At 37.6% G+C, this 23,719-nt stretch overlaps 1 protein-coding gene across 4 annotated transcripts in view; it reads right to left on the bottom strand.

Moving 5' to 3' along the window:
* The window catches only part of LOC131160351 (protease Do-like 7), a 133,915-nt gene extending 114,891 nt beyond the window's left edge, over nt 1-19,024 (bottom strand). For 2 of the 4 annotated variants that reach the window (XR_009138015.1, XR_009138014.1), the window contains exons 1-2: nt 18,437-19,024; nt 18,034-18,104 (exon numbers count right to left, since the gene is read on the bottom strand). Coding sequence is in view for 2 of the 4 variants with exons in the window: in XM_058115964.1 (XP_057971947.1) it covers nt 18,034-18,104; nt 18,437-18,722 (357 nt within the window). In the remaining 2 variants the exon portion in view is untranslated. The remainder of the gene's footprint in view (nt 1-18,033; nt 18,105-18,436) is intronic. The other 2 variants (XM_058115964.1, XM_058115963.1) reach the window with 2 other exon arrangements.
* Between the last annotated feature and the right edge of the window lie 4,695 nt (nt 19,025-23,719).

Here is a 23,719-nt window from a genome sequence, read left to right on the forward strand (position 1 = left end):
AGGAACTTCCCATCGTCTCCTTTCGTTGCAATAGCTTGCACCATGCACGAGTGATCTCCCATCAGGCATAGGGAACCAGCCGAAGGCATCATCACTGCCTTCATTCCCCTTAGGAACTCCATTCCCAGAATGACTGGAAAGTCATCCAATGGCACTGCTGTAAAATTCACATGACCTTCCCACTGTCCAAGCTTTATAACCACTTGCTTGGCTACTCCCAGAGTAGGCTGGGCTACAGAGTTAACTGCTTTCACGCGTCCTGTATCCTTCTCTAAGGATAAGTTGAGTCTCCCTGCTTCCAACTGCGAAACAAAATTATGAGTAGCTCCCGTATCCACCATAGCGCGAGTACTCTTCCCATTTATCCTCAAGTCCACAAACATTAACCCTTTTACTCGTGTAACTTTCGGTGTTTTTGCCTGCTTTTCCAATGCATTCACTAACCGCATTGAACCCACCCTCGGGGCCTCATCCTCTTCCCCATCGTCTTCCACTGTCTGTTCTACAATGGAAGCCTGTAAGGCATTAAGTGATGCTTTGTGAGGGCACTCAAAAACTCTATGAGGACCTCGACACAAGAAACACTCAATTTTACTCTTCCCCTTTCCATTGGGTGTGTTGAACCCTTGAGACAACGAAGCTTCCTGTGAGGTTGATGATTTAGGGTCGGCTCCCCCACTCTTGGGTTTGCCATTCCTGAAAGACTTTCCACTGTTTCCCTCTCCGCCAAACCATTTGGACGAAGCGGTCTCATCACCAGCGTAGTCTGTCAAGCGTTCTGCAGCCGCTTGTGCAGTTGACAAGTCTTGAACCCTTTGCCTATGAAGTTCAGTTCTTGCCCACAGTTTCATCCCCTCTAGAAAATAGAACAACTTGTCCTTCTCCGACATATCCCGAATATCCAACATTAAAGCCGAAAATTGTTTCACATATTCACTGATTGACCCCGTATGCTTGAGATCTCTCAGTTTTCTCCTTGCATTATACTCAACGTTCTCAGGAAAGAATTGGGCCTTGAGCTCTCTCCTCAAGTCTGCCCAACTATCAATCACACAGTTTCCATTTTCAATTTCTCTATACTTGGTACGCCACCACAGTTTGGCATCACCAACCAAGTACATGGAGCAGTACTTTCGCGTTGTGAGGATGGCCTCAGAACAGGCAAATGTCACGGTCCGCCTTTTTCACACCGTTGTGAAGGGCCGTGCGGCGCTAGCTAAAGCACTCTTGCTTAACTAGCCAGCCTATCGTTTACCAACATTCATCCACGAAACATTTTCATTAACATTCAATCAGATAACAGCAGAAATACTGTTCCATATCAAACAAGAAGTTCTCTAACTCCTTAGCATCACGGGCACCCCCATACGTCCTGGGTTCTGGCACCTTGGTCTTGCTGACTCCCGGAGTGTTGGAGTTCCCCATAGCAAGAACCATCAGATTCACCTTTGCATCCAGATCAACCATCCGGGCCTGCAAAGTTTCCACAGTGTGGTGAAAGTCCTCTGACATTTCACTTGTCAAACTTGCTTGATGTTGCTGTGATCCCATCACCTCATCAACAAGTCCCCTCAGTTGGGCCATCTCGTTGGCCATATTATTGGTTGTCTCTTCAACCTGTGCTTCCAGTGCACCAAGTCTCTCAGCAGTGTTTGGTGCCATGGTCAATTACCAAAGCTTCCAAAATCCCACAACGAAGGTAACTGAATTCTCGTAGTAACTGAGCCTTGGCTCTGATACCAAATGTCACGGTCCACCTTTTTCACACCGTTGTGAAGGGCCGTGCGGCGCTAGCTAAAGCACTTTTGCTTAACTAGCCAGCCTATCGTTTACCAACATTCATCCACGAAGCACTTTCATTAACATTCGATCAGATAGCAGCGGAAATAATAATCAATTCATGAAAGCTGTGGCAACCAAGCAGTAAATATTGAAGCAAACGTAATTCATTAACAAATCCTCCGTTGACATGTTGTACTTAGCGAGGGAGGCAAGTAGGCTAAGCACGTTGACAATTGCTAGTGAGTTTTACAATGACTGATGAACGCTCACCCTCCCCTAAAGAGCTTTCTGGGCCAATCTCACTCTGGCACTAGGAAACATCAAAGTGACCGAGGAGTCATACTGCCTTATTTGGCTTATAATGAAATAAATACTGGAAAATAACCCTACACTAGTATTTACATGATGGAAACCCATCCCAAACACACGAGGCAAGCGGTCACAGGCAAGCATAATGCCCTAAACAAGCTTAGCTCGTGACACACTGCCATGTTTTTATTAAGTGCCTGTGGTGCTTCTTGTGATCTGCATTTCTCTGCACAGTCAAGTATTTCCACATAGGATTGTAACTTCAGTTTTGTGGTCAGAACTGCCTCTTGAAGTTATGGATCTTTTAAGTTCTAAAGCTCTGCCTCTGTGTGCTGCCAGATTCTACATAGCTGCTGTGTTATTCATTCCCAATGCTGGTGTGGCTGATTGTATTGTATAAGGAGTGATTTAGATGGCCTCCAAAGAGAGAGCTTTGGCTGATACTATTGACGTAGAGATCAGTCATCAAATTGGTTGGATCCTCCAACTACCTGTTGTGGTCTCAAGCAGTGCGTGTGTATAATAAAGGGAGGTCCAAGTATTTTTCGCATTCACCTCAACTCTGGACTCCAAGGATTATGAAGATTGGATAAAAAAAAAATTTAAATATTGCTTGTGCGGTTATGGTATGGCATGGAACGATGAATTTCTGCAAACGTGATGTTTCATAGAACAGTGAAGGCCATAGTGGATGATCTCCATGATGTTTCATAAGATAAAAACCAAACTCTTGTTTTTGACCTATATGATAAGTTTTTCAAGTATGACCAAGAAGGTAGATCCATTAGTCAGTATTATACTGCTTTGAAGGATATGTAGAAAGTGTCAAAGTATTGTGTGAATGGCCAAATGGTTTGGCCTTGAGTTCTGTATATTATATATAGACTTTACAAGAATGCTATACATGAAAAGCAAATAAGTTCCAGAATGATTCTAGCCCTATACATGTAAACTATAATCTGCCAAGCCCTATACATGTAAACTATAATCTGTCAAAAATATATGCTAATTGTACAGAATAATGAATGGCATAAAGAAATAATTGTAGGCTGAAATAAGGACAGAAGTGCGGACAGCAAGGCTTTTTCTGTTTGCTGTTTCGTTGACAGCCCCCCTCAAATTGATGCAAGTTGATCAACAAGCATCAATTTGCAACGTAAGAAGCAATGTCGATGACGAGTGAGAGCCTTAGTGAAGATATTACCAATTTGTAATTCAGTGGAAATATGTGGAAGATTTATAACACGAGCTTCAAATGCTTCACGGATAGAGTGACAATCGACTTCAATAAGCTTCGTGCGCTTATGATAGATAGGATTGACCATGGTCTGGATAGCACTCGTATTATCAACATGTAGAGGTGTAGGATCGGTCTCAAAAATATCTAGCTAAACAAGCAAACCCCAAAGCCAAAGAATTTAAGAACAAGCAAAAGACATCGCCCGGTATTCAAATTCCGTCGATGACTTAGAAAATCTGTCCTGCTTCTTACTCTTCCAAGAGATCAATGCATCACCTAAGAACACACACCAACCAGTGATGGAGCGACGTGTATTCGCACAATCAGCCCAATCAACATCGCAATAAGCAGCAAGGCGAGTAGAATAACCTGGAAGAATAAACCACGGGTAGAAGTGCCCTGAACATAGCGTATGATCCTATAGACAGCAGCTAAATGAAGATGACAAGGAGTCTGAAGAAACTAGCTGACTTGCTGTACAGCAAAAGAAATGCCCGGTCTAGTAATGGTGAGATAGACAAGGCTACCCACCAACTTCCGGTATAAACTGGGATCGGCAAGTAAGTCACCCTCCTCTTTGCGAAGCTTGACATTTAATTCCATGGGAGTATCAACAGAAGTACCCTCCTGAAGGCCAATTGTAGCCGCCAAGTCACTAGCATACTTATGTTGATTGAGTGAATGTAAGAGACCCAAGATCTTTCATATGAAAGGACTCTAAGAGATGACTTTTGAGCTAAGCAAGTAAAGCAGAATCGGAAGTAGTGATCACAATATCATCAACATAAACCAAAAGAACAACAATACCCATGTCAGATTTCCGAAAAAACAATCAAGTGTCATACTTGCTCTGCTTGAATGAAAATTTTAATAAAGTGGTGCGGAATTTATCAAACCAAGCCCTTAGAGCTTGTTTGAGACCATAAAGAGAGCGACGAAGCTTACACACATGTGAAGTCGGAGAGAAAAACAAGCCCGGGGTGGCTTTATATAAATACACTCTTTAAGATCCCCGTGAAGAAAAACATTCTTGACATCCATCAGACCGGACCTTGACTGAGTAAACCCATTTGCAACCCAGAGGAACAATGGTGGGAGGGCAAGGCTTAATGTCCCAGGTGTGATTGGCCTCTAGAGCGACAATTTCTTCCTGCATAGCTTATCGCCAACAATCGTGCCTGACAGGTGTGAGTAGGATGTGGGAATATCTAAATTGGACAATGCAACAGTAAGGGCTGATACAGAATTGCCAAAACTGGGAAGGAAACCCATACCTATCTTGGAGTACAGACACTCGAGGAGAGCGACGTACCAAAGGCTCTAGAGGTGCTGCAACTAACTGAATCTGGAGCGTGGCGGGATCAGATATCGGATGAGCCACTGAAAAAGACTGGGCGGGAGCGTCACGTATACACAATACCCATTTTAAAACGAGAACTGACTTGATGAGGATCCGAGAACTGCTCCTCAAAGGAGGGGAGAATCATAGTAGAAGATGAGGGCACAAAGGACACAGGAAAGAAATGTTGATTTTCAAAAAAAATAACATTCCAAAAAATGCATGTACGATGTAATGTAGGATCAAAGCAAACAAATCCCAGTACGTACCACATCTAGGAGATGACAATTCTTGCGTTCGGCTACTCCATTCTGTTGGGGGGTAGCGGGACATGAACGTTGATGAATAATACCTTTAGAAGCCAAAACTGCCAGAAAGTCAAATAGACAAATATTCACCACCGGAATTTCTGTGTAATGTCTTAATAGAAGCAAAAAATTGATTGTCAACATACCCTAAAAACTCAAAAAGTACGAAAAACCTCAGATTTTAAGCAAAGAAAGTAGACCCAAGTAAATCTGCTATGACCATCGCTGAAAGTCACATAGTATTTAAATTTTTCATGTGAACTAACCAGGGAAGATCCCCAAACATCACTATGGATAAGATCAAAGCACTGAGAAGCTCTACTAGCATTCAAAGGGAAGGGAAGAGCTTTGCTTTTACTAAGTTTGCAAAACGCACACTCAAAAGATATAAAAAAATGTTCTTTATTACCAAGTAAACCAGATTTCAATACATGAGATAAGATTCGAGTATTGGGATGGCCTAAACGACGATGCCACACCATACTAAGATCTGAAATACTATTACAAGCAAAAGACTTAATAGAAGAAACTGGAGAAAATGATGGAATAGGCAAAAGTAGTGGAAACAAGAGCCCCACTTTAGGTCCCTTCGCGATCGGCTCCCCCGTTACCTGGTCCTGCACAACACAACCATCACCAGAAAAATTAACACAGTTGTTATCAACTAATTGACCAACAAAAATAAGATTCGTGGAAAGCTGAGGAGCAAGAAACATATCAGTGAACTTAGAAGAGGCATCTCCGACAGCAGCTATTGGCAAAGAACTGTCATTGGCAGTCTGAATAGCAGATTGACCAGCATAGGGTCGAACATGACACAAAGTAGTGGATTTATTTGTCATGTGATTAGAGGCACCGGAGTCCACATACCAAAGTCTAGTAGAATTGTTACCTTGGAGCCCCATTGTTGATAATGCCGAAATTAGCATCTGTTGCACCATTTCGGGTGTGCAGTAATTCGCTGCAAGAGGGGCAGAAACAGAGGAGTCACCCAAAGAAGAGTCAGGGGCCGCAAAAGTCACTATGGGGAGTACAATAACAGAAGTTCGAAATGCATGGGCTTGACAATTCTGCGGGCGGATACGACGGTCTTTGATAATGTGACCCTTCTTCTTACAATAAGAGCAGTATTTCTTGGCACAATTAGCAGCGATATGCCCATATTCTTTGCAGCAAAAACACTGCAAGGTGCTAGAATGTGCAAGTGGTCCTCGTCGTTGAGCAGCATAAGTCACAGGGACGGACCCTAAACTACCATGAGATTGTATCAAAGTTACTTGAGTACTAAGCGATTGTTCTTCACGAAGTAACTCACCAAAACAAACATCACAAGAAGGAACGGGAGAATGATTCAGTAGAGAAGAGCGAACAGATTCATACTCGGGGCGGAGTTTCATAAGAAACTAATCACGACGACTAGTCTCGTGAAGACATTGAATAATGGAAAAAGAGGCAACAGGAACATCTGCAGTAACCAGATCAAAATATTCGTTCCAAAGAGTCAGAAATGCCAAATAATAGTCTTGGATGGAGCAATTGTCATGTTGAAACATGACAATGGCATGCTCTAACTAAAAACATCGGGCACTGTTATCTTGATGATATGCTGTTTTTAAGTAAGTCCACATGGATTGAGTAGTGCAATAAGGCCGCAAGTTGGGGACAATATGTGGCTCAACCGAGCCAACAATCCAAGACATAATCCGAGCATCAAGCACATCCCATGAAGGACAAGCCGCTGAATCCTTGGATTTATCAGGATTGGATGCACAATCCGTGCCATCAATATGACCCCAAAGATCTTTTCCCTTAAGGAAAAGTTCAAATTGAAAAGCCCACGTAGAATAATTGTTGCCCGTAAACTTGGCACACACACGTGCGGAGTCCATGCTAAATAAAGGAGAAAATCGAGAAGCCCAAAAATAAATCAACACAAGTACAAAGAAAACCAAGATCAACCTGCCTGCACTAAAAAATAAATCTTGAACCAAGAAACCTGCTGTGCCGAGAATCACAAAGATAGAGAAGCACCAGAAACAACAACAGAAAGTTGTTCCGATCAACCTGCCTACACTAAAAATGAATTGCGAACCAAGAAACCTGCTATGCCGACAATCACAAGGACAGAGAAGCACCGGAACAGCAACAGAAAGCTGTTCCGACGTCACTCAGTAATAGAAATACCGAAAAATAGAGAACCAAAAAATTCCAGAAGAGAATAGACCCACGACAGCCACAAAAACAAGAGACACCTCTAAAACTGAGAAGACAAAAAAAATTCAAGGGGAAAAAAATTAGCAGGCAGCTGGCTTTGATATCATGTCAAAGTATTGTGTGAATGGCCGAATGGTTGTGCCTTGAGTTCTGTATATTATATAAAGACTTTACAAGAATGCTATACTTGGAAAGCAAATAAGTTTCAGCATGATTCTAGCCCTATACATGTAAACTATAATCTGTCAAGCCCTATGCATGTAAACTATAATCTGTCAAAATTATATGCTAACTGTACAGAATAATGAATGGAGAAATGAGGAAATAATTGTGGGCTGAAATAAGGAAATAATTGTGGGCTGTAAGGCTTTTGCTGTTTGCTGTTCCATTGACAGCGAGAACTCAACATCCATTACCAAATCATCTCCAACGTTGAGATGGTTAAGACGCAAAGTGCAGAGTTTTTACTACCAAGTTTAAGCCCTAAGCTTCAACCCATCCACCATAAGATTTTTGCCCATGAACCTACACCATCCAAGAATGAAGCATATGCTAAAATTCAAGAGATTGCCAAAGATGCCTCTTTATCTTCTTCTCAAGCTTCTTCTAGTGATGGTTCAACCATGGTCAGCACTGCCTCCGCCCATGGCCAAGGAAGTGTTGTAGGATGAACAGGGTTTGAAAAGCAGTTGTGGCAGAGGGAGTGTACCAGCCTCCTAGGACGAGGAGTTCATCATGGAAATTCTTGCATTTGCAAACATGTGGCAAGGAAAACTATATTGTTGATCACTTTTGGGATCTCCATGGAAACCAATTTGGGCCAATAAGTCTCTTGTCTAGGGTGATTCCACTGTTGAAACTTCAGTCACATGGCCACTCCAATGGGAAGTTTGAGTACATCATCTACCATGTCCCAAGAGGAGTATAACAATCTTATCTGCATGTTTCAATTACTCCAAGTTGAATCCTCTACATCTAATGCTTCTTTGGCTCATTCAAATTAGCTGGGCTTCTTGCCTTATCCTCTTCACCTTGGATTAATGATTCTGGTGCCTCATCCCATATAACAGGTAGTCTTAATTTATTTCAGTCCTTGAAGCCCAATACTTTACAATCTAAGGTTTTCTAGTTGTGGCAATATTCTTTTGTTTCCTTCTATGCCACTTTCTTCTATATTATATGTGCCTAAATTTCCGTTGAACTTGTTATCAATTAGTCAATTAACTACTATATGTATATGGTTTTTTCTCTCTTGAGGGAAGAATAACTCTGGTTTAGGATTTTCTTTCTAGCTTTCTCTCTTAGAGGGAAGAATAACTCTAGTTTAGGATTTTCTTTCTAGCATTTCATTATATTTCTCGTTTGTTTTTAGGATTCCGATGGGGATTGCTAGCAAGCTTAGGAGAATTATGAAAGACTTTTTGTGGTTTGGTGCAGGGGGCCATAGGCACCACTTAGTGAGATGGGAAGAGGTTTGTAGGTCCAAAAAGGAGGGGGGCTGAGTCTTGGTAAGTTGGTGTTTAAAAATACTGCTCTTTAAACTAAATGGTTATGGAGCTTCCCTCTACAAGATTCTTCCCTTTGGCATTGAGTAATAGAAGTAAGTTTGGGTTAGATGGGAATGGGTAGAATACCAATGCAAATTTACAATGTTCTTCATGGAGTTCATGGAGGCCTATTTCCCAGATTTATCCTCACACTAAACTTGAAAGGGAGGGGTTCATGAACCCATTTTTGGAAAGAACCATGGATTGAGAATGCTTCTTTTTCCACTTCTTTCCCTCGTCTATTTTGTTTTGAGTTCTTAATAGAGCCATATCTTTCTTCGTTGGTGATTTGAGCAGTCCTTTGGTTTCCTAGAATCTCCAATTCAGGAGATCTCTTGATGATAGAGAGATGGGGGTATTGTCATCTATGTCAAGTGCACATAATGAATGGGGAATATGATTGGAACATCATAATGAATGGATTTTTTTTATGGGAAAAAATAAAATTGGGTGCTGGTGTGGAATAAGACTCAGTATTTGACCTACATAGTGTGTCAGTTTTGGATTTTTTAGGGGAGCTAGCTTTTAGGAGTCACTAAGATTGGAGGAACATGATTACTTGTTGACCTTTTCATTCGTTGTTGTTCTTAACTGTTTATTTCTGGTTTGTCCCAGATCTTTCTCAGGAGATGTCTTATTCTCCCTCTTGTAAATTCTTTTCTTATTAATGAAACCTTCTTTTGCTGTTAAAAAATATTAACAAAACCTCAGATCTGTTTTATGACCTTCTTTCCTTCTTATTGTGTTATTCAAGATCTCCAGACAAAGAATAGTGTTGTAAAGTTAGAGATGGTGGAGAGAAGAAGAGAAAGATAGAAGAGAAGAGGAGGAGAAGAGAAAAAAGAGAGGGAAAAACTGAGCAGCAGTTTCCTGGAGTCTATATACAGCTCCAGGCCTGCCCTCTTATATATTATTAATAATAAAGTCTAAAGGGCAAAAATACCCAATTAACACAAGCTAATTATTAAAATTACATTCTCCTCTAACGCTCCCCCACAAGCTAGGGGAGTTGTATAAATATTACCTAACCCCTGGCTTGTAACAAACATTAGACAAGGTGGGCTTAAATAAAGGCTTCGTAAAAACATCGAAAACTGATGGGAGTCCTCACGACCTTCTTCAACACAACATCCCTCACAAAAAGACAGTCAACTTCTATGTGCCTTGTCCTCTCATGAAAACACCGGATTCCTAGCAATATAAATGGCAGTTTGACTATCACAAAAACACATCTATTGGCTTCCTTACCAAGAATCCCATCTGTGAAATAAGAAACTTCAGCCACATAAGCTCATTCATAGTATGAGCCATAGCTTGATATTCCACTTTAACACTAGCTCTTGCTACCATCGTGGTTTTAAATAACGGCTGTTATGCTACCTGCTATGTAGCATAATGGTCATTATGTAACAGAAAATCAAGGCATCGATACCATTTTGGACCACTATAGCAGTGTGGAGAAAATTCACAACATTACGCTTCTGCTACTGGCCGGAACAGGCGTTATGCATCCATTACAGGCTATAACAGGCCGTTATGCCCCATTACAGCAGATGCACCTTCCTATAGCCTTTACACTCAAAAAATACCTCGTCTCTTTGCAATTTTTCTGCCCTCTACTGCATTTCTCCCTTTATCCATTATTATCAAAAAAAAATCTCCCTTTACCCAAGCTCATCCAGCTTACATCTAGTGATCAACAGCGGCAAAAATAGAAGTTTGTACTTGAAATTGCCATCCAAAAGTCGAGGGCGTGCTTCCCCTTTCTGTTGTCAGATATTTTTATCCATTTGAGAGGAAATTTGTTGTTGCTTGGAAGTGATTTGGGTAAATCTAAGTAGGAAATCAAATTGGAAGCTTGGGATTTGGGTGGATCCAAAGTAAGTTTGAAGAGGTAGTCAAAATCCTCCTTTTTTTGGCTGCTGCAAGTGCTGCCGCCGTTCTTTGTCAGTTCATGGCTTTTTCCAGTGTCCACTGGCAGCAAGTATATCTATTTAACCCAAAAAACACCTGCCAATCCCCCCCCCCCTTTTTCCTTTTTTAATTTGCTTAAGCAAGTTTAAGCAACTGAAAGCTGAAGTCTAATACCAAAGATTAATTTTTATCTATTTTAGATAATTATGTTTTTAAGATAATTAATATAAAATTCTAGATAATTAAGTCTTAAAATCTACTTAGTTAACTTATTACCTGGTTTTTTATTTTTTAAATATTAATAGTTGACGCTTAATTGCTAATTTACTATGATTCATACTGCTTAATGGGCCTAAATTTCATAGTCCCTAATGGCCTAAATTGCTATCCTTAGTTATTGTTATTTTGAATATTACAACAAAACAACAAAACCAAGCCTTAGTCCCACTAAGTGGGGTCGGCTATATGAATCCTTTTCCACCAATTTATGCGATCATGGACCATTTCTTTTGATAGATTCAAGGATATTAAATCTTTACTCACTATCTCATCCCAAGTTATTTTAGGTCTACCTCTACCCCTTCTACTGCCCCCCCACAGTAACTAAGTCACTCTTACTCACAGGTGCACTATTAGGCCTACGTTGCAAGTGTCCATACCATCTCAGTCGTCCCTCCCTTATCTTATCTTCTATAAGAGCTACACCTAACTTACCACGAATATGTTCATTCATTAATTTATCTTTCAATGTTATATCACTCATCCATCTAAGCACTCTCAGCTTGGCAACTTTTACTTTTTGGATATTATGTTTCTTCATCGCCCAACATTCCGATCCATATAGCATAGTTGGTCTTATAGTTGTCCTATAAAACTTCCCTTTCAATTTTAAGGGTATTCTACAATCACATAGCATACTTGAAGCACTTCTCCATTTTACCCAACCTACTTTAACTCTATGCATTATATCATCTTCAATTTCTCCTTCAGCTTGCATAATAGATCCAAGGTATCGAAATCTACAAGTGCTATTTATTTCTTCATCATCAAGTTTAACTTTGTCTCCAATATTCCTCCTATCATTACTAAAATTACATTTTATATATTTTGTTTTATTTCTACTTATCCTAAAGCCTCTAAATTTCAAAACTTCTCTCCATAATTCTAACTCAGCCTCTACTCCGTTCCGAGTTTCGTCAATTAATACAATATCATCTACAAACAACATACACCATGGAACCTCCTTTTGAATACTCTTAGTCAATTGGTCCATCACTAAAGCAAAAAGATAAGGACTCAAAGCAGATCCTTGATGTACACCTATGGTAATTGGAAATTCTCTAGTTTCTCCATCTATAGTCCTTACACTAGTCATTACTCCATCGTACATATCCTTAATGAAATCGATATACCTACAACATACACCCTTTTTTTCTAAAACCCACCATAGAACTTCCCTAGGATATCCTATCATATGCTTTCTCAAGGTCAATAAATATCATATGCAAGTCTCTCTTCTTTTCCCTAAACTTTTCCATTAATCTTCTTAAAAGATAAATAGCTTCTGTGGTAGATCTCCTAGGCATAAAACCAAATTGATTTTCTGAGATCTTCGTTTCTAACCTTAATCTTTGTTCAACTACCCTTTCCCATAGTTTTATCGTATGATTCATAAGTTTAATTATGCACGAAAGTTATTACAATTTTGAATATCTCCTTTATTTTTGTATATAGGTATTAAAGTGTTTTTCCTCCATTCATCTGGCATTTTCTTAGTTTTTACAATTGTATTAAATAAATTAGTTAACCATATAATTCCGTTATCACCCAAGCATTTCCAAACTTCAATTGGGATGTTATCTGGACCCATAACTTTCCCATTTTTCATCTTTTTTAGTGCAAACTTAACTTCATTGACTCTAATTTTGCGAATAAATCTTATATTTTTAGTCTTTTCCTCATTTGACAGTTCTAAGTTTAAGTCTTCTGTTTGGTTTTCGTTAAACAACTTACTAAAGTAACTTCGCCATCTTTCTTTAATATCTTCGTCCTTAACCAAGACATTATCATCATCACCTTTTATACATTTTACATTTCCGAAGTCCTTACTCTTCCTTTCTCTAGCTTTAGCAAGTTTAAATATATTTCTTTCCCCTTCTTTTGTACCTAATCTATCACACAAACTATTAAATGAATATTAAAAATTAAAAATTAAAAATTAAATTTACTAAAAAATACAAAAATAATATGTAACTATTAAATACAATGATTACAATGTAGGAAGACTACTATCTATTATTTATTAATTTGCTCAATGGGCTTAAATTGCCTACTTGTATTGTAATATTATATTGATATTGATGAATACTCATCTTATGTCTCTTATTAATTGGTTGTCGAATTCAATTACATTTCTTAAATTTTTTTTTGTCACTAAGGTAGTGGATAATATAAACAGTATTAACTTTTTTATGTAAACAGCGCACTAAAATTAATATAAAAATCATAGTGTATTAAAACGTGTTTGTAGGTAGAACAAAACAAGTCAAAATTCATTAAAAATCATTTTTTAAAGGATTCCATCATTATTCTTCAATTTTGAAATGGCTGTGCTTTCATAAAAAAAATTTAAAAGACCACTGTGACCGCTTCCTGTTACATAATGTCCACTCTTGTGTCCAGCAACACCAACGACTATTACACGACATTACCCGCAAAACGCAATTAAAAACCATGGCTACAATAGTTGGATTCTTGCTACGCCAAGTAAAAATTACCTCCCACAAATGTACAATATCCAATAGTAGACCTTCAATCTTCAACAGAACCATCCCAATCTACATCAAAGTATCCCACAATCTCACAATTTCTATTACATTTATTTATTTGCCTTTGCCTAAAGAGCCTTCGAGATACCACAAAATCCTACAAACAACATCCTGATGTGATTGTTTGGGATTGTCCATAAACTAACTCACCACCCCCACTGCAAAAGATATGTCAGGTCTAGTGACAATCAAGTAGATCAACTTGCCAACCAACTTCCTATATCAATGTTTATCTTCAAAGTCCAACCAAACATCCCTAGACAACTTCAAATTGGGATATATAGGAGTATCAACTGGTTTAGCTCCCAACAAACTAGTCTCACTTAGCAAATCCAACGTACATTTTCACTTAAGATAGATTCAACCCTTTCCTACACCGTACAATCTCAATACCGAGAAAATAACTTAGAACACCCAAGTCCTTGATTTGAAATTTTGCTTGAAGCCACTACTTAACATCTGCAATCCCACAATGATCGCTACTAGTGATGATGATATCATCAACATAAACTCCTAAAAAGTACCACACTTGTCTCTGTTTTGCAGACAAAAACGAAATGATCAAAGTAGCATTGGATAAAGCCAAATGCTAAGACTGCAATACTAGATTTTCCAAACTAGGCTCACCTAAAAGCTTAAGTTGTTAGGTTGCAGGCCAATAATGCATATCAAGCCTTAACAATCCCATGCATATGCAGCCCAATAGCACGTGGAGAGGTAAACACAAGATAATAGGGAATACAATAATATTTAAACACCACAAAATAAATGCGGGCAACAAGACTAGAACCCAAGACCTCTTGATAACCAGCTTTGATACCATGTTGTATGGTTAGAGATGGAGGAGAGAAGAGAAGAGTAGAAAAAGGGAAAAGGACAAGAAAAAGTTGATTAGCAGTTTCCTAGAGACTATGTACAGTTTTAGGTCTGCCCGCTTATGCATTACCAATAATAATAAGTTTGAAGGACAAAAATACCCCCATTAACACAACCTAACTATTAAAATAATATATTCTCTTCTAACAAAAAGGATAGATGGACGGCCTGAGAAGGATGGCTTTTACTATTTCAATGGTGGTGGTGATAGATCTAGTACTTGTCATAACATTTCTTCAATTTCTACTTCCCGTGTTCCTGTTTATCAATGGCCTATTTGTTTGGGTCATCCATCCCTTCAAAAATTACAAGAAGTTGTTCCAATGTTCAAGCATGTTTCTCATTTTGAGAGTTCTTGTCTGTTAAAGCTTGATATACACTGTTGGCCCACAACCTAATAGCTTAAGCTTTTAGGTAAAGTGGTAATCTAACATGGTATCAAAGTTGGTTACCAAGAGGTCTTGGGTTCTAGTCTTGTTGCCCACGTTTATTGTGTCACATTTAAAAAATTATTGTATTCCCTATAATGGTGATATTTCATGTGTTTATCTCTCCATGTGTTGTCGGGCTGCACGTGTGGGGGAGTGGTAAAGCTTGATATACATTGTTGGCCCACAACCTATCAACTTAAGCTTTTAGGTAAAGTTGTAATCAAACAATGTCAATTGGGAAAGCATGTTAGGACATTTTTCCTACATAGAATTGAGTCTTACAGTAAATCATTGTTTTCTCTTATTCATTCAAATTTTGGGGTCCATGCAGAGTCAATAACTTGTCTAGTCATCAATATTTTGTGTCCTTCATGGATGATTTTTCGCATATGAACAGGGTCTAGTTGTTAAATAAATATTTGAATGATTTGGTGTTCAAATTTTTGGATCTAATAATGCACTAGAATTTACTCATATAAGCTTCACTTTTTTGCTTGTCCAAAGGAATTATTTATCAAGTATCATGTACACATACCAATTATAAAGTATTTGAAATAAAAAATAGACATTTACTTGAGATAGCACGGTCTAACTCCTTTATACATGCTTCTAAAACCTTTTGGACTAATAACAAACAATGGCTCATTCTGTGAATGAGCTTATATGACTGAAGTCTCTTGTCTCAGAAATGGAATTCCTAGTAACAAAGCCAATAGATATGTTTTGTGATAATCAAAATGCTATTTATATCACTAGCAATCCAGTATTTCATGATAGGACAAAGCACATTAATGTTAACTGTCATTTTGTGAAGGATATTGTGTTGAAGAAGGTCATAAGGACTCCCTTTTATGAATCTATGATTAGTTAGGCAATGTTTTCACAAAGCCGCCTTGTCTAATGATTGCAACAAGTTGAGATTAGGTAAAATTTATACACCTCCAACTTGAGTGGGGTGTTAGAAGAGAATACGTTATTGTAGCAATTAAGTTTAGGGGTACTTTAGTCCTTAAATTTTTTTATTATTAATATATATTAGGGCAGATGGGGAGTTGTACGTAAGGCTCCTGGAAATTGCTGCCTCTTTTTTTTTTTCTCTAGCTTTCTTCTCTTTTTCTCTTCTTCTCTTCTTCTTTGCTCCGTCTCTAACTTTACAACAAATTCAGGCTTTTATATAAGTTATGGCAAGTAGCACTTTCAGGGGTGGAAGGAGGCTTTGGAATTTAATATTAATGAAACAAGTGAAAAATATCTTGAATATCATAATTTTTTTTTTTTATTTAAAAAAAGAAGCTATATTGGATAGAAAGAAGTGAAGATAAAATGTACGAGGACAGGGAATCCACCGAAGAAAAAGGAAAAAAACAATAATTGAAATAAGCACTCCAACATATGGGAACATCATCAAAAATTACATTCTTATCCTAAAATCGAATAGAATAATACTTGTGCCATGCAGGGCACTCCATCATTGTAACCATGGGAGGCCTTAGGTTCAAAAGTTGAAATGAGCTACTCCCACTGAATAGCCCAAGCACAATAAGCCTCTCCATGGAGCTACCCCCCCAGGGGGGTGAGGGTGTTGGTGGAGACTAAAGGGGGCAATGCTCTAATATTGGTGGGGAAGTCTTGAAAGTATAATATCATATCATTAAGAAACTTTTGGAACCTTCATGTGCATGGTTATCAAAATCTCAATCCTGGTCCTACTGTCCTACTATACAAACTTGCCTAATCAATCCAAATCATACAAAGAATTGAAATCAAATAGGATCCTAGCAGTATCGTTAGGATCATAAGATTGCGATCCTACTTGGGGTCATACCAATAGTGAGGAACATAACATGGATTTTTTCTCTTTAGGATTTTAACATGCTTTAAAATAGTGGCCGCAACCATTATTTAACACTGTTATGTAATGATTTTTTGGGTCCCCAATACTGTTACACCTTGCCATATTAGTGAGAAGAAAAATCATAGTCGTAACAGATGTTACGGACAGCTATTGTTACATACTGGTCATAGCAACTGTTACATAACTGCAACGGGATTGTTACAGTGAAAAATATTTATTTATTTATTTACTTTTTTATGTTATCTTCTCATTTTCATTTTCCTTTTTCATAAATTATTCTCAAAGAGCTATGTGGAAGGGAGGATTATAATGAGGATGATGATGATACAAAAATTATTCTTTAAATATTCACAAGAGATGCATTAATTAATAATTTGATATGCACACTATTTTGTTAAAAACTTTATTTTGATAACACTTTGATATTTATTTTCTACATTTTCAGCTTCAACCTTCTTCTTTTTTTTCCCTAGTTTTTACCTTGTTCAAGTTGTTAGTACATTATCAATTTAATTGTAAATTTTATGATTATATTTTATAGTGTTAAAGTGTAGGTAATAGTTACACAATATAACTTGTTAGTCTAAAATTATTACTTTAACAAATAAAATAATAAAATTCATTTAGTTTATTGTACTATTTGTATGTCATATGTGTCTAATAGATTAGTGGAGTCTATAATGCATTTTGTTTTATTAATTAAATTATTAAGCATGTGATTATATATATATATATATATATATATATATACAATAATTTTTTTCAAAAGCAGTTTAAAACAAATGTAAAATTTGTAAGTCTATCAATATACATAAGGTTGTGAGTGCTTGAAAATAATTCACAGCTGTTACACCCGCTTCTCGTTATGTAAGATCCGCTACTCCCACGTCTTGCTACACCCTTTACCTTTACATTACATTACCCGTTACCACTATTTAAAATGCTATTTGAAACTTTGGATTCTAAAGAAAAAGGCTCAATCTAAACTTTTATTGGCCCAAACACTTTGCTTTTGCAATAGACACAAAATTTGGTCCAGTAGGCTCAAATGCAAAATTAAGGCAAATTAGTGAGCATCATAGTTCTGATGCAACCCCTCTCCTTTTTTGCTTTTCTTATACAGAATTGTGAGCCTCTCTAAGCTCCAAGTCCTTAATCTAATTTTATATTATATTTATGAATCATTTATCCTAATTTTCAATTGGAAAAAAGTTGATAAATCATATTTTCATTTACTGCATGCCGCGTTTTGCATGCAATAAAAAAGAAAGTAATGTTCAAGGAGAATAGATAGGAAGAAAAACCCATAAAATTTCAAATATTGCATTAGTTTTGTCTACTGCATAACATTAGCAAAGAACACAAACTAACCCCAGCAAGTGAAACTCACCGGATCCCTATATATAGGATACACAGGAATTTCTTCACGATTCACAAACATAGCCTCTGCAACTACCGGTCCTGCAAACCACATGGAACAGATTAGAATAGTTAAAAGTTCAAATAATCAAAACAGACATTCAAATATTTACTAGAAGTATTTCAGTTGGTAATGCAACTACTGGTCCTGCAAACCATATCGAACAGGTTAGAATAGTTAAAAGTTCAAATAATCAAAACAGACATTTAAATATTTACTAGAAGCCTTTTGGTTGGTAAGAAGAAAGAAACAAAATTCCTGAATCCCGGATTCATAGTCACTGAGCTCAATTCAACCGCTTAATCGAATTAGATTTGGAACCAAACAAGGGCAAATTAATTGGAAATACTTCGCAAGAGCAGCTTGTAGTTACCAGGCTTAACCACATGGCGATTGGTGAGGATGATACCGCGGCGCTTATCAATCACAAACCCAGTGGCATAGCTCGCACCTGCGGCTTCAGTATCAAATGCTCGACAAGCGGTAGTCCGCAGCACAACCACAGCAGGTACCACCCTGTTCAAAGCCTTCCTCCAATCCTCAGCAGTCGCAGCATTTTCCCGGAACGACGGATCGATCTCCATGCACAGCCCCTCTTTCATGCTCGATTCCAGCCCTGCAGCTCCCTCTGATCCCAACCTCTCCAGTGGTTCTCCCATTCTCTCTCTGTATCTCCAGATCACTGTCCAAAGCGCAAGATTTTATCAATCATTGAAGATTTCTCTAGGGTTTTACGACGGATATGGGCAGGGAAATGAGATCTCAGAGAGAAGTATACAGTATTACGTATTGAAGTAAAAATCTGAGACGCTTCGAACTTTCGGCGACGGAAAAATTGTGGGCAAAAAGGTGGGCGATGAGCTAGCAGGGAAGAGGGGGGAACTTGGGGAGAGAGACCGCGGATTTAAGGTTGAATTTTCAGTCTTAACTACAGTCTTCTGAGGTCAAATGATGGCCGGTAAGCGAGCCTCCAAGTACATTCACCGCCTAACCAAGGTCTTAAATTTCAGCTTCGACTTAAATTTCGAAGCCACAAATGTACGAAAATTTCGATTTGGATTATGATCTGAAAAAATAACGGCACGAAATTCTTTGTAAAATTTTAGAAATTGTTAATAAATATAAGAATAATAAATTTTAAGACTAATATATTATAAATTAAATATATCTATATTTTGTATAAAGTAAAAAAGTTGTAAAATTGTACGTTTTGTAAGATAATATACATTAAATATATTTAATTAATGCAAATAAAATTTATAAATTATTTAAATATTATTTATTATATAAATATTGATAATTTAGACATTAATGGTTAAATAAAATATTACTATAAGTTTATTTTTTTCGTATAATTTCAAAAGCACTCGTGATAACCTTTTGTTTTAATAAAATAAATTAAAAGAAAATTTTCACTTCACCCTCAAGGTTTCGATAATTTCGACAAATTTCAAGGTTTCGATAAATTTCGGATTATTCATTGAGATTTCAACGGAAATTAGGCAAGACGGAAATCGACTGCCATTTGATTTCAAGGGTGACAGAAATCGAAAATTTCGACAGTTTCATGAAAATTTAAGACCATGCGCCTAACATTTTGTTCCACATTTCGAACAAATTTTTTACGAGTTTTTTCCTATTTTAATTTTATTATTAATAAAATATTAAATAATACGAAAAAAGATTCCCCTTTTTAAGGCTTACATAAGAGATTTAAACAAATCTAGGGTCACGAGATTTAAACTTAAAAAAAAACAAATTTGCATGGACACTTCCCCGACGACGTGTTTTCTATCATGGGTCGTTGCCGCTGCCGTGAGCCCTAGCCACCGTAATTCCTCGTCGAATCCCGTCGCCACTGTAGCAAATCCATATCCGCCATGAGTCTTCGCCTCGTTGAATCAAAAATCTCATCCGAAACAAGGCAAATGAATGATTCCCTTGCACAAGGAAGAGGAAGCCGGCGGCCGTGAGACCGAATTCTGGGTTCCACCGTCCTGATGGGAATATGGTCGAAAAAAAGCTACAGAGCACTTCCAGAGTCGATCTTTCCCATACCGGCAGGGTTGCCGGAGTTGTCGTCATGGAGATTGGGGGAAACGGTAGAACGTCTCCTTCAATCCCATCTCCAATCCTTTCTTCCTCCCTCCTACCTGAATTGCATATGTATAAATTAAACACATGCCAAACCAGAAAACGAGTAGGTGAACGTTTGATGCAAAGCAGCTCCCTATGCTCTTCTTCTGCATTCTTTAGATTTCTCCTTGGGGAGATTTTTACAAATGAAGCCTGGTAGTAGGTAAAACCCATCTATTATTTTTTTTTTTTTAGGTAACGCCGGGTATCCACAGCCGTCAACGCGCGTCCGTTTTACGGTCCGCACGCACCGGCGTGTGACTAATCCCACGCCCTGTAGCAGGAGCCCCACCCACCACAGAGGGGTAAATATTCAGGCGCCCGTTGCAGGAATCGAACCCGGGATGCACAGATTGACTCACCTCGTGAAAGGCAATCCCAGAGTCCGCCCTTGCCAACTGAGCTCAGCCCTGTTCCATGTATGTATGCATGCAGTTGTTTCTAGCTATGGGTGGCCGGCTGGTTCTCCATCTCCATTTGTGCTGCACTTTAATTTTCTTTATTGACAAGTATCACTCTCTATCTCTCTCTCTCTCTCTCTCTGTGCGCGCACGCGCATATATGCATTCATTGTACTTTAACTCCAAGCCCCCACTCTCCCTATAAAAACCAAACCTCTCACATCTCTCACTTTCACATCTCCTACCATCACATCTCTCACTTTCTCAGCTCCTCCTCTTCTTGTAATTGACTCCCCCTTTCCTTTTTTTTTTTTTTTATACACCAATAATTTCTCCCTCCTCTCTACATGTATGTGTGTATAAAGAAAAATTCAATTGAACTCCAATGGATTTGTGTATAATTATATTTATGCTTTGTCATAAAATTATTTAAAAATATTAATAAGCAATATTAATAACTCCCGAACAACTGAACTCCAACGGATTTGTGTATAATAATGCCTTGGATGCAACATCATACTAAGTTTGGCACATCATGGTTGGCCAACCACCGCCGTACCCACCACCGCCAGCTGAAGGGAAGCTCGCTGTGGGGAGTGGCTGCCCTAGTTTGATAAAACTATCAAATTCTAATGTTCTTTGTTCACTGGTGTAGATATTTTGTATAATTCATGGTTACCGCCCATGACCGTTGGTTCTATCTGTATTAGCATTCTCTCCATGTTGTCCAGCTCCACAGTGAAGGTTTGAATTTATTTTCTTTCAAGTGATTTTGTATTCCTACTTTACAACTGGCCATATAATTCATACTGGTCCATGGTTATTCCAATAACACCTGAAGTGAGGATGTTATGCCCGTGTATCTCTGAATGGATCTTATGAAAGGTTTCCAGTTGGGAGTAACTACAAGCTTATGCTTCCTACTTGCATTTTCTGTTCTTTTACTTCTGCCTTTTCTTCATTTTACAAGGATTCCTTGGACCTTGGAAAATGCAAGAGAGAAAAAATTTCTTGTTTGTTTAGTTTGGAAAATGAGAAAATAGTCTAAATTTATATATAATATATAAAATAAATCTACAAAAAAAAAAACTGTTTGTTTGACTTGCTACCAACCTTAGATTTTTTTTTAAAAAAAAAAGTTAATCAAATTTATCAAGTTCCAGTGGAACCAGCACGGGACATCGTTGGGCGATTTGGATCCTCATATTTTGTGCTACCGCTATTGCTACTTCTTCTTCTTCTTCTGGAATTTGTTCTCCGTCCTGTGCGTGCAGCTGTGCTTGTGCAGGGGAATCATTCATTTGCTTTGTTATGGATGAGATTTTTTATTCAATGAGGCAAAGACTCATGGTGGAGATGGATTTGCTACAGTGGCGATGGGATTCGACGAGGACTTCCGGTGGCTAGGGCTCATGGCACCGGCGATGGCCCACAACAGAAAACATGTCGGAAGTGTCCATGCAAATCTTTTTTTGAAAAAAAAAAAAAATTTGAGGCAGCCCCAACTTGCGAGATTAAGTGAGCCTTAAAATGGAAATTCTTTTCTGAAAGAAAGTATTATTTAATATTTTATTAAATAATAAAATAAAAATGGGAAAAAACTTGACATTTGCACTTGCAGCTTGGGCCGTTTAGCTTTGTTTTTTTTTTCTTTTTTTTTTTGGATAAAGCACTCATACATTTAGAAGTTAGTTGTACAATATTCTTCAAAACTAAAACAAGGGAGTTCTTTATGAAAATATATAAATTAAAATATAATAAACATAATTTAAGATAAACGGTTGAATATTTACGTAAATAAATTTCAACTGATTTTCCAATAGTTGGTCGAAGCCAAAACCAACTATTGGAAAGTTGGTTTTTTAAAATAATTTACCTCACTTTTAGCATAATTGACTTTTATATGACATTACATTCATCTATGTACTTCTACTTTATGATCTTTCTTGTTTTCCTTAAAATTTTTGTTTTAATTTTGTTACTATATCTTTTGGATTTTTAAGAAATATAAAAATTTTAAAATATTGTAAAAGAATTCACTAAAACCCTGGTCCTTAGGAGTGAAGGGAAGAGAAAGGACAAACGCAGTTTTACGAGGTTCAGCCGACTTGGCCTACGTCCTCGCCTTGAGCAACCACTCAAGGATTCACTAAAACCCTGCTCCTTAAAGTGGGACGAAACTTCCCTTACAATCCGCTGCTTACAAAAGGCACAGCTTCCTCCTACTCCACTGCTTACAAGAGATACAACTCTCTCCTCACACACCGGTTCACATACTGAACCGTGTATACAATAGAATATGGAAAACAACACTCAAAACAATGCTTCTAACAAAAGCTTGTGAGTACAATTCAATTTCCTAACACATTAACATATGATATAACTTGAAGTTCATGAATGTATGAAAAACGATACAATCGTTTTATGTATGATATGCTTCAACACACAAATCCCTATTTAACCACAACTTCATATTTGAAATGCCCTAGAGTCAACTAGGGTTCTTGATTCACTTTGTAAAGATGCACAAGTATGTTTGATGTGAGCTAGTTAACAAAAAAAATTTTGTCTTGAATACAAACTCAATCAAAATCACAAAGTTTTAGTTGATGTATTCAATCACAATTTGAGTATATTAATTTTGAGAAAATATCCTTCAATTAATTGTATGGTTATAAGTACCAAGGATATTTAATCAAGCTTTAATATATCTAAAATATAAATCTTTTAGAAAACACACACTTAAATCAAATAATGATCTTGTTTAAAATGACTATGTATATATATAGATACTTTCAAGATCACCTTTTTAATCAAACTAGGTTTTTCAATAATAAGCTCTTTGAAAAATATATGTATATTTATATGCTCTTGAATCAAAATTCAATCAACCAAGTTAAATAACCTTTTTCAAGTCATGATCTCTTAAGCACACTCAAGATCAAAACTTTTCCAATGCTAGTCAAAAGCAAGCAATGAGATGAGATGAAAAGTTCGTAAGACTAATAACTTGAAAAATCAAACCTTAATACTAGATTGAAGTACGGTAGAGTAAACAAGTTCCCTTTGAGAATCTGAGTTGATTTGCCCAAGCTTGAAGAATAGAGATTGAAGTGTAG

The sequence above is a fragment of the Malania oleifera genome, chromosome 7 (genome assembly GCF_029873635.1).
Source record: "Malania oleifera isolate guangnan ecotype guangnan chromosome 7, ASM2987363v1, whole genome shotgun sequence".
In the NCBI taxonomy this organism is placed as follows: domain Eukaryota; kingdom Viridiplantae; phylum Streptophyta; class Magnoliopsida; order Santalales; family Ximeniaceae; genus Malania; species Malania oleifera.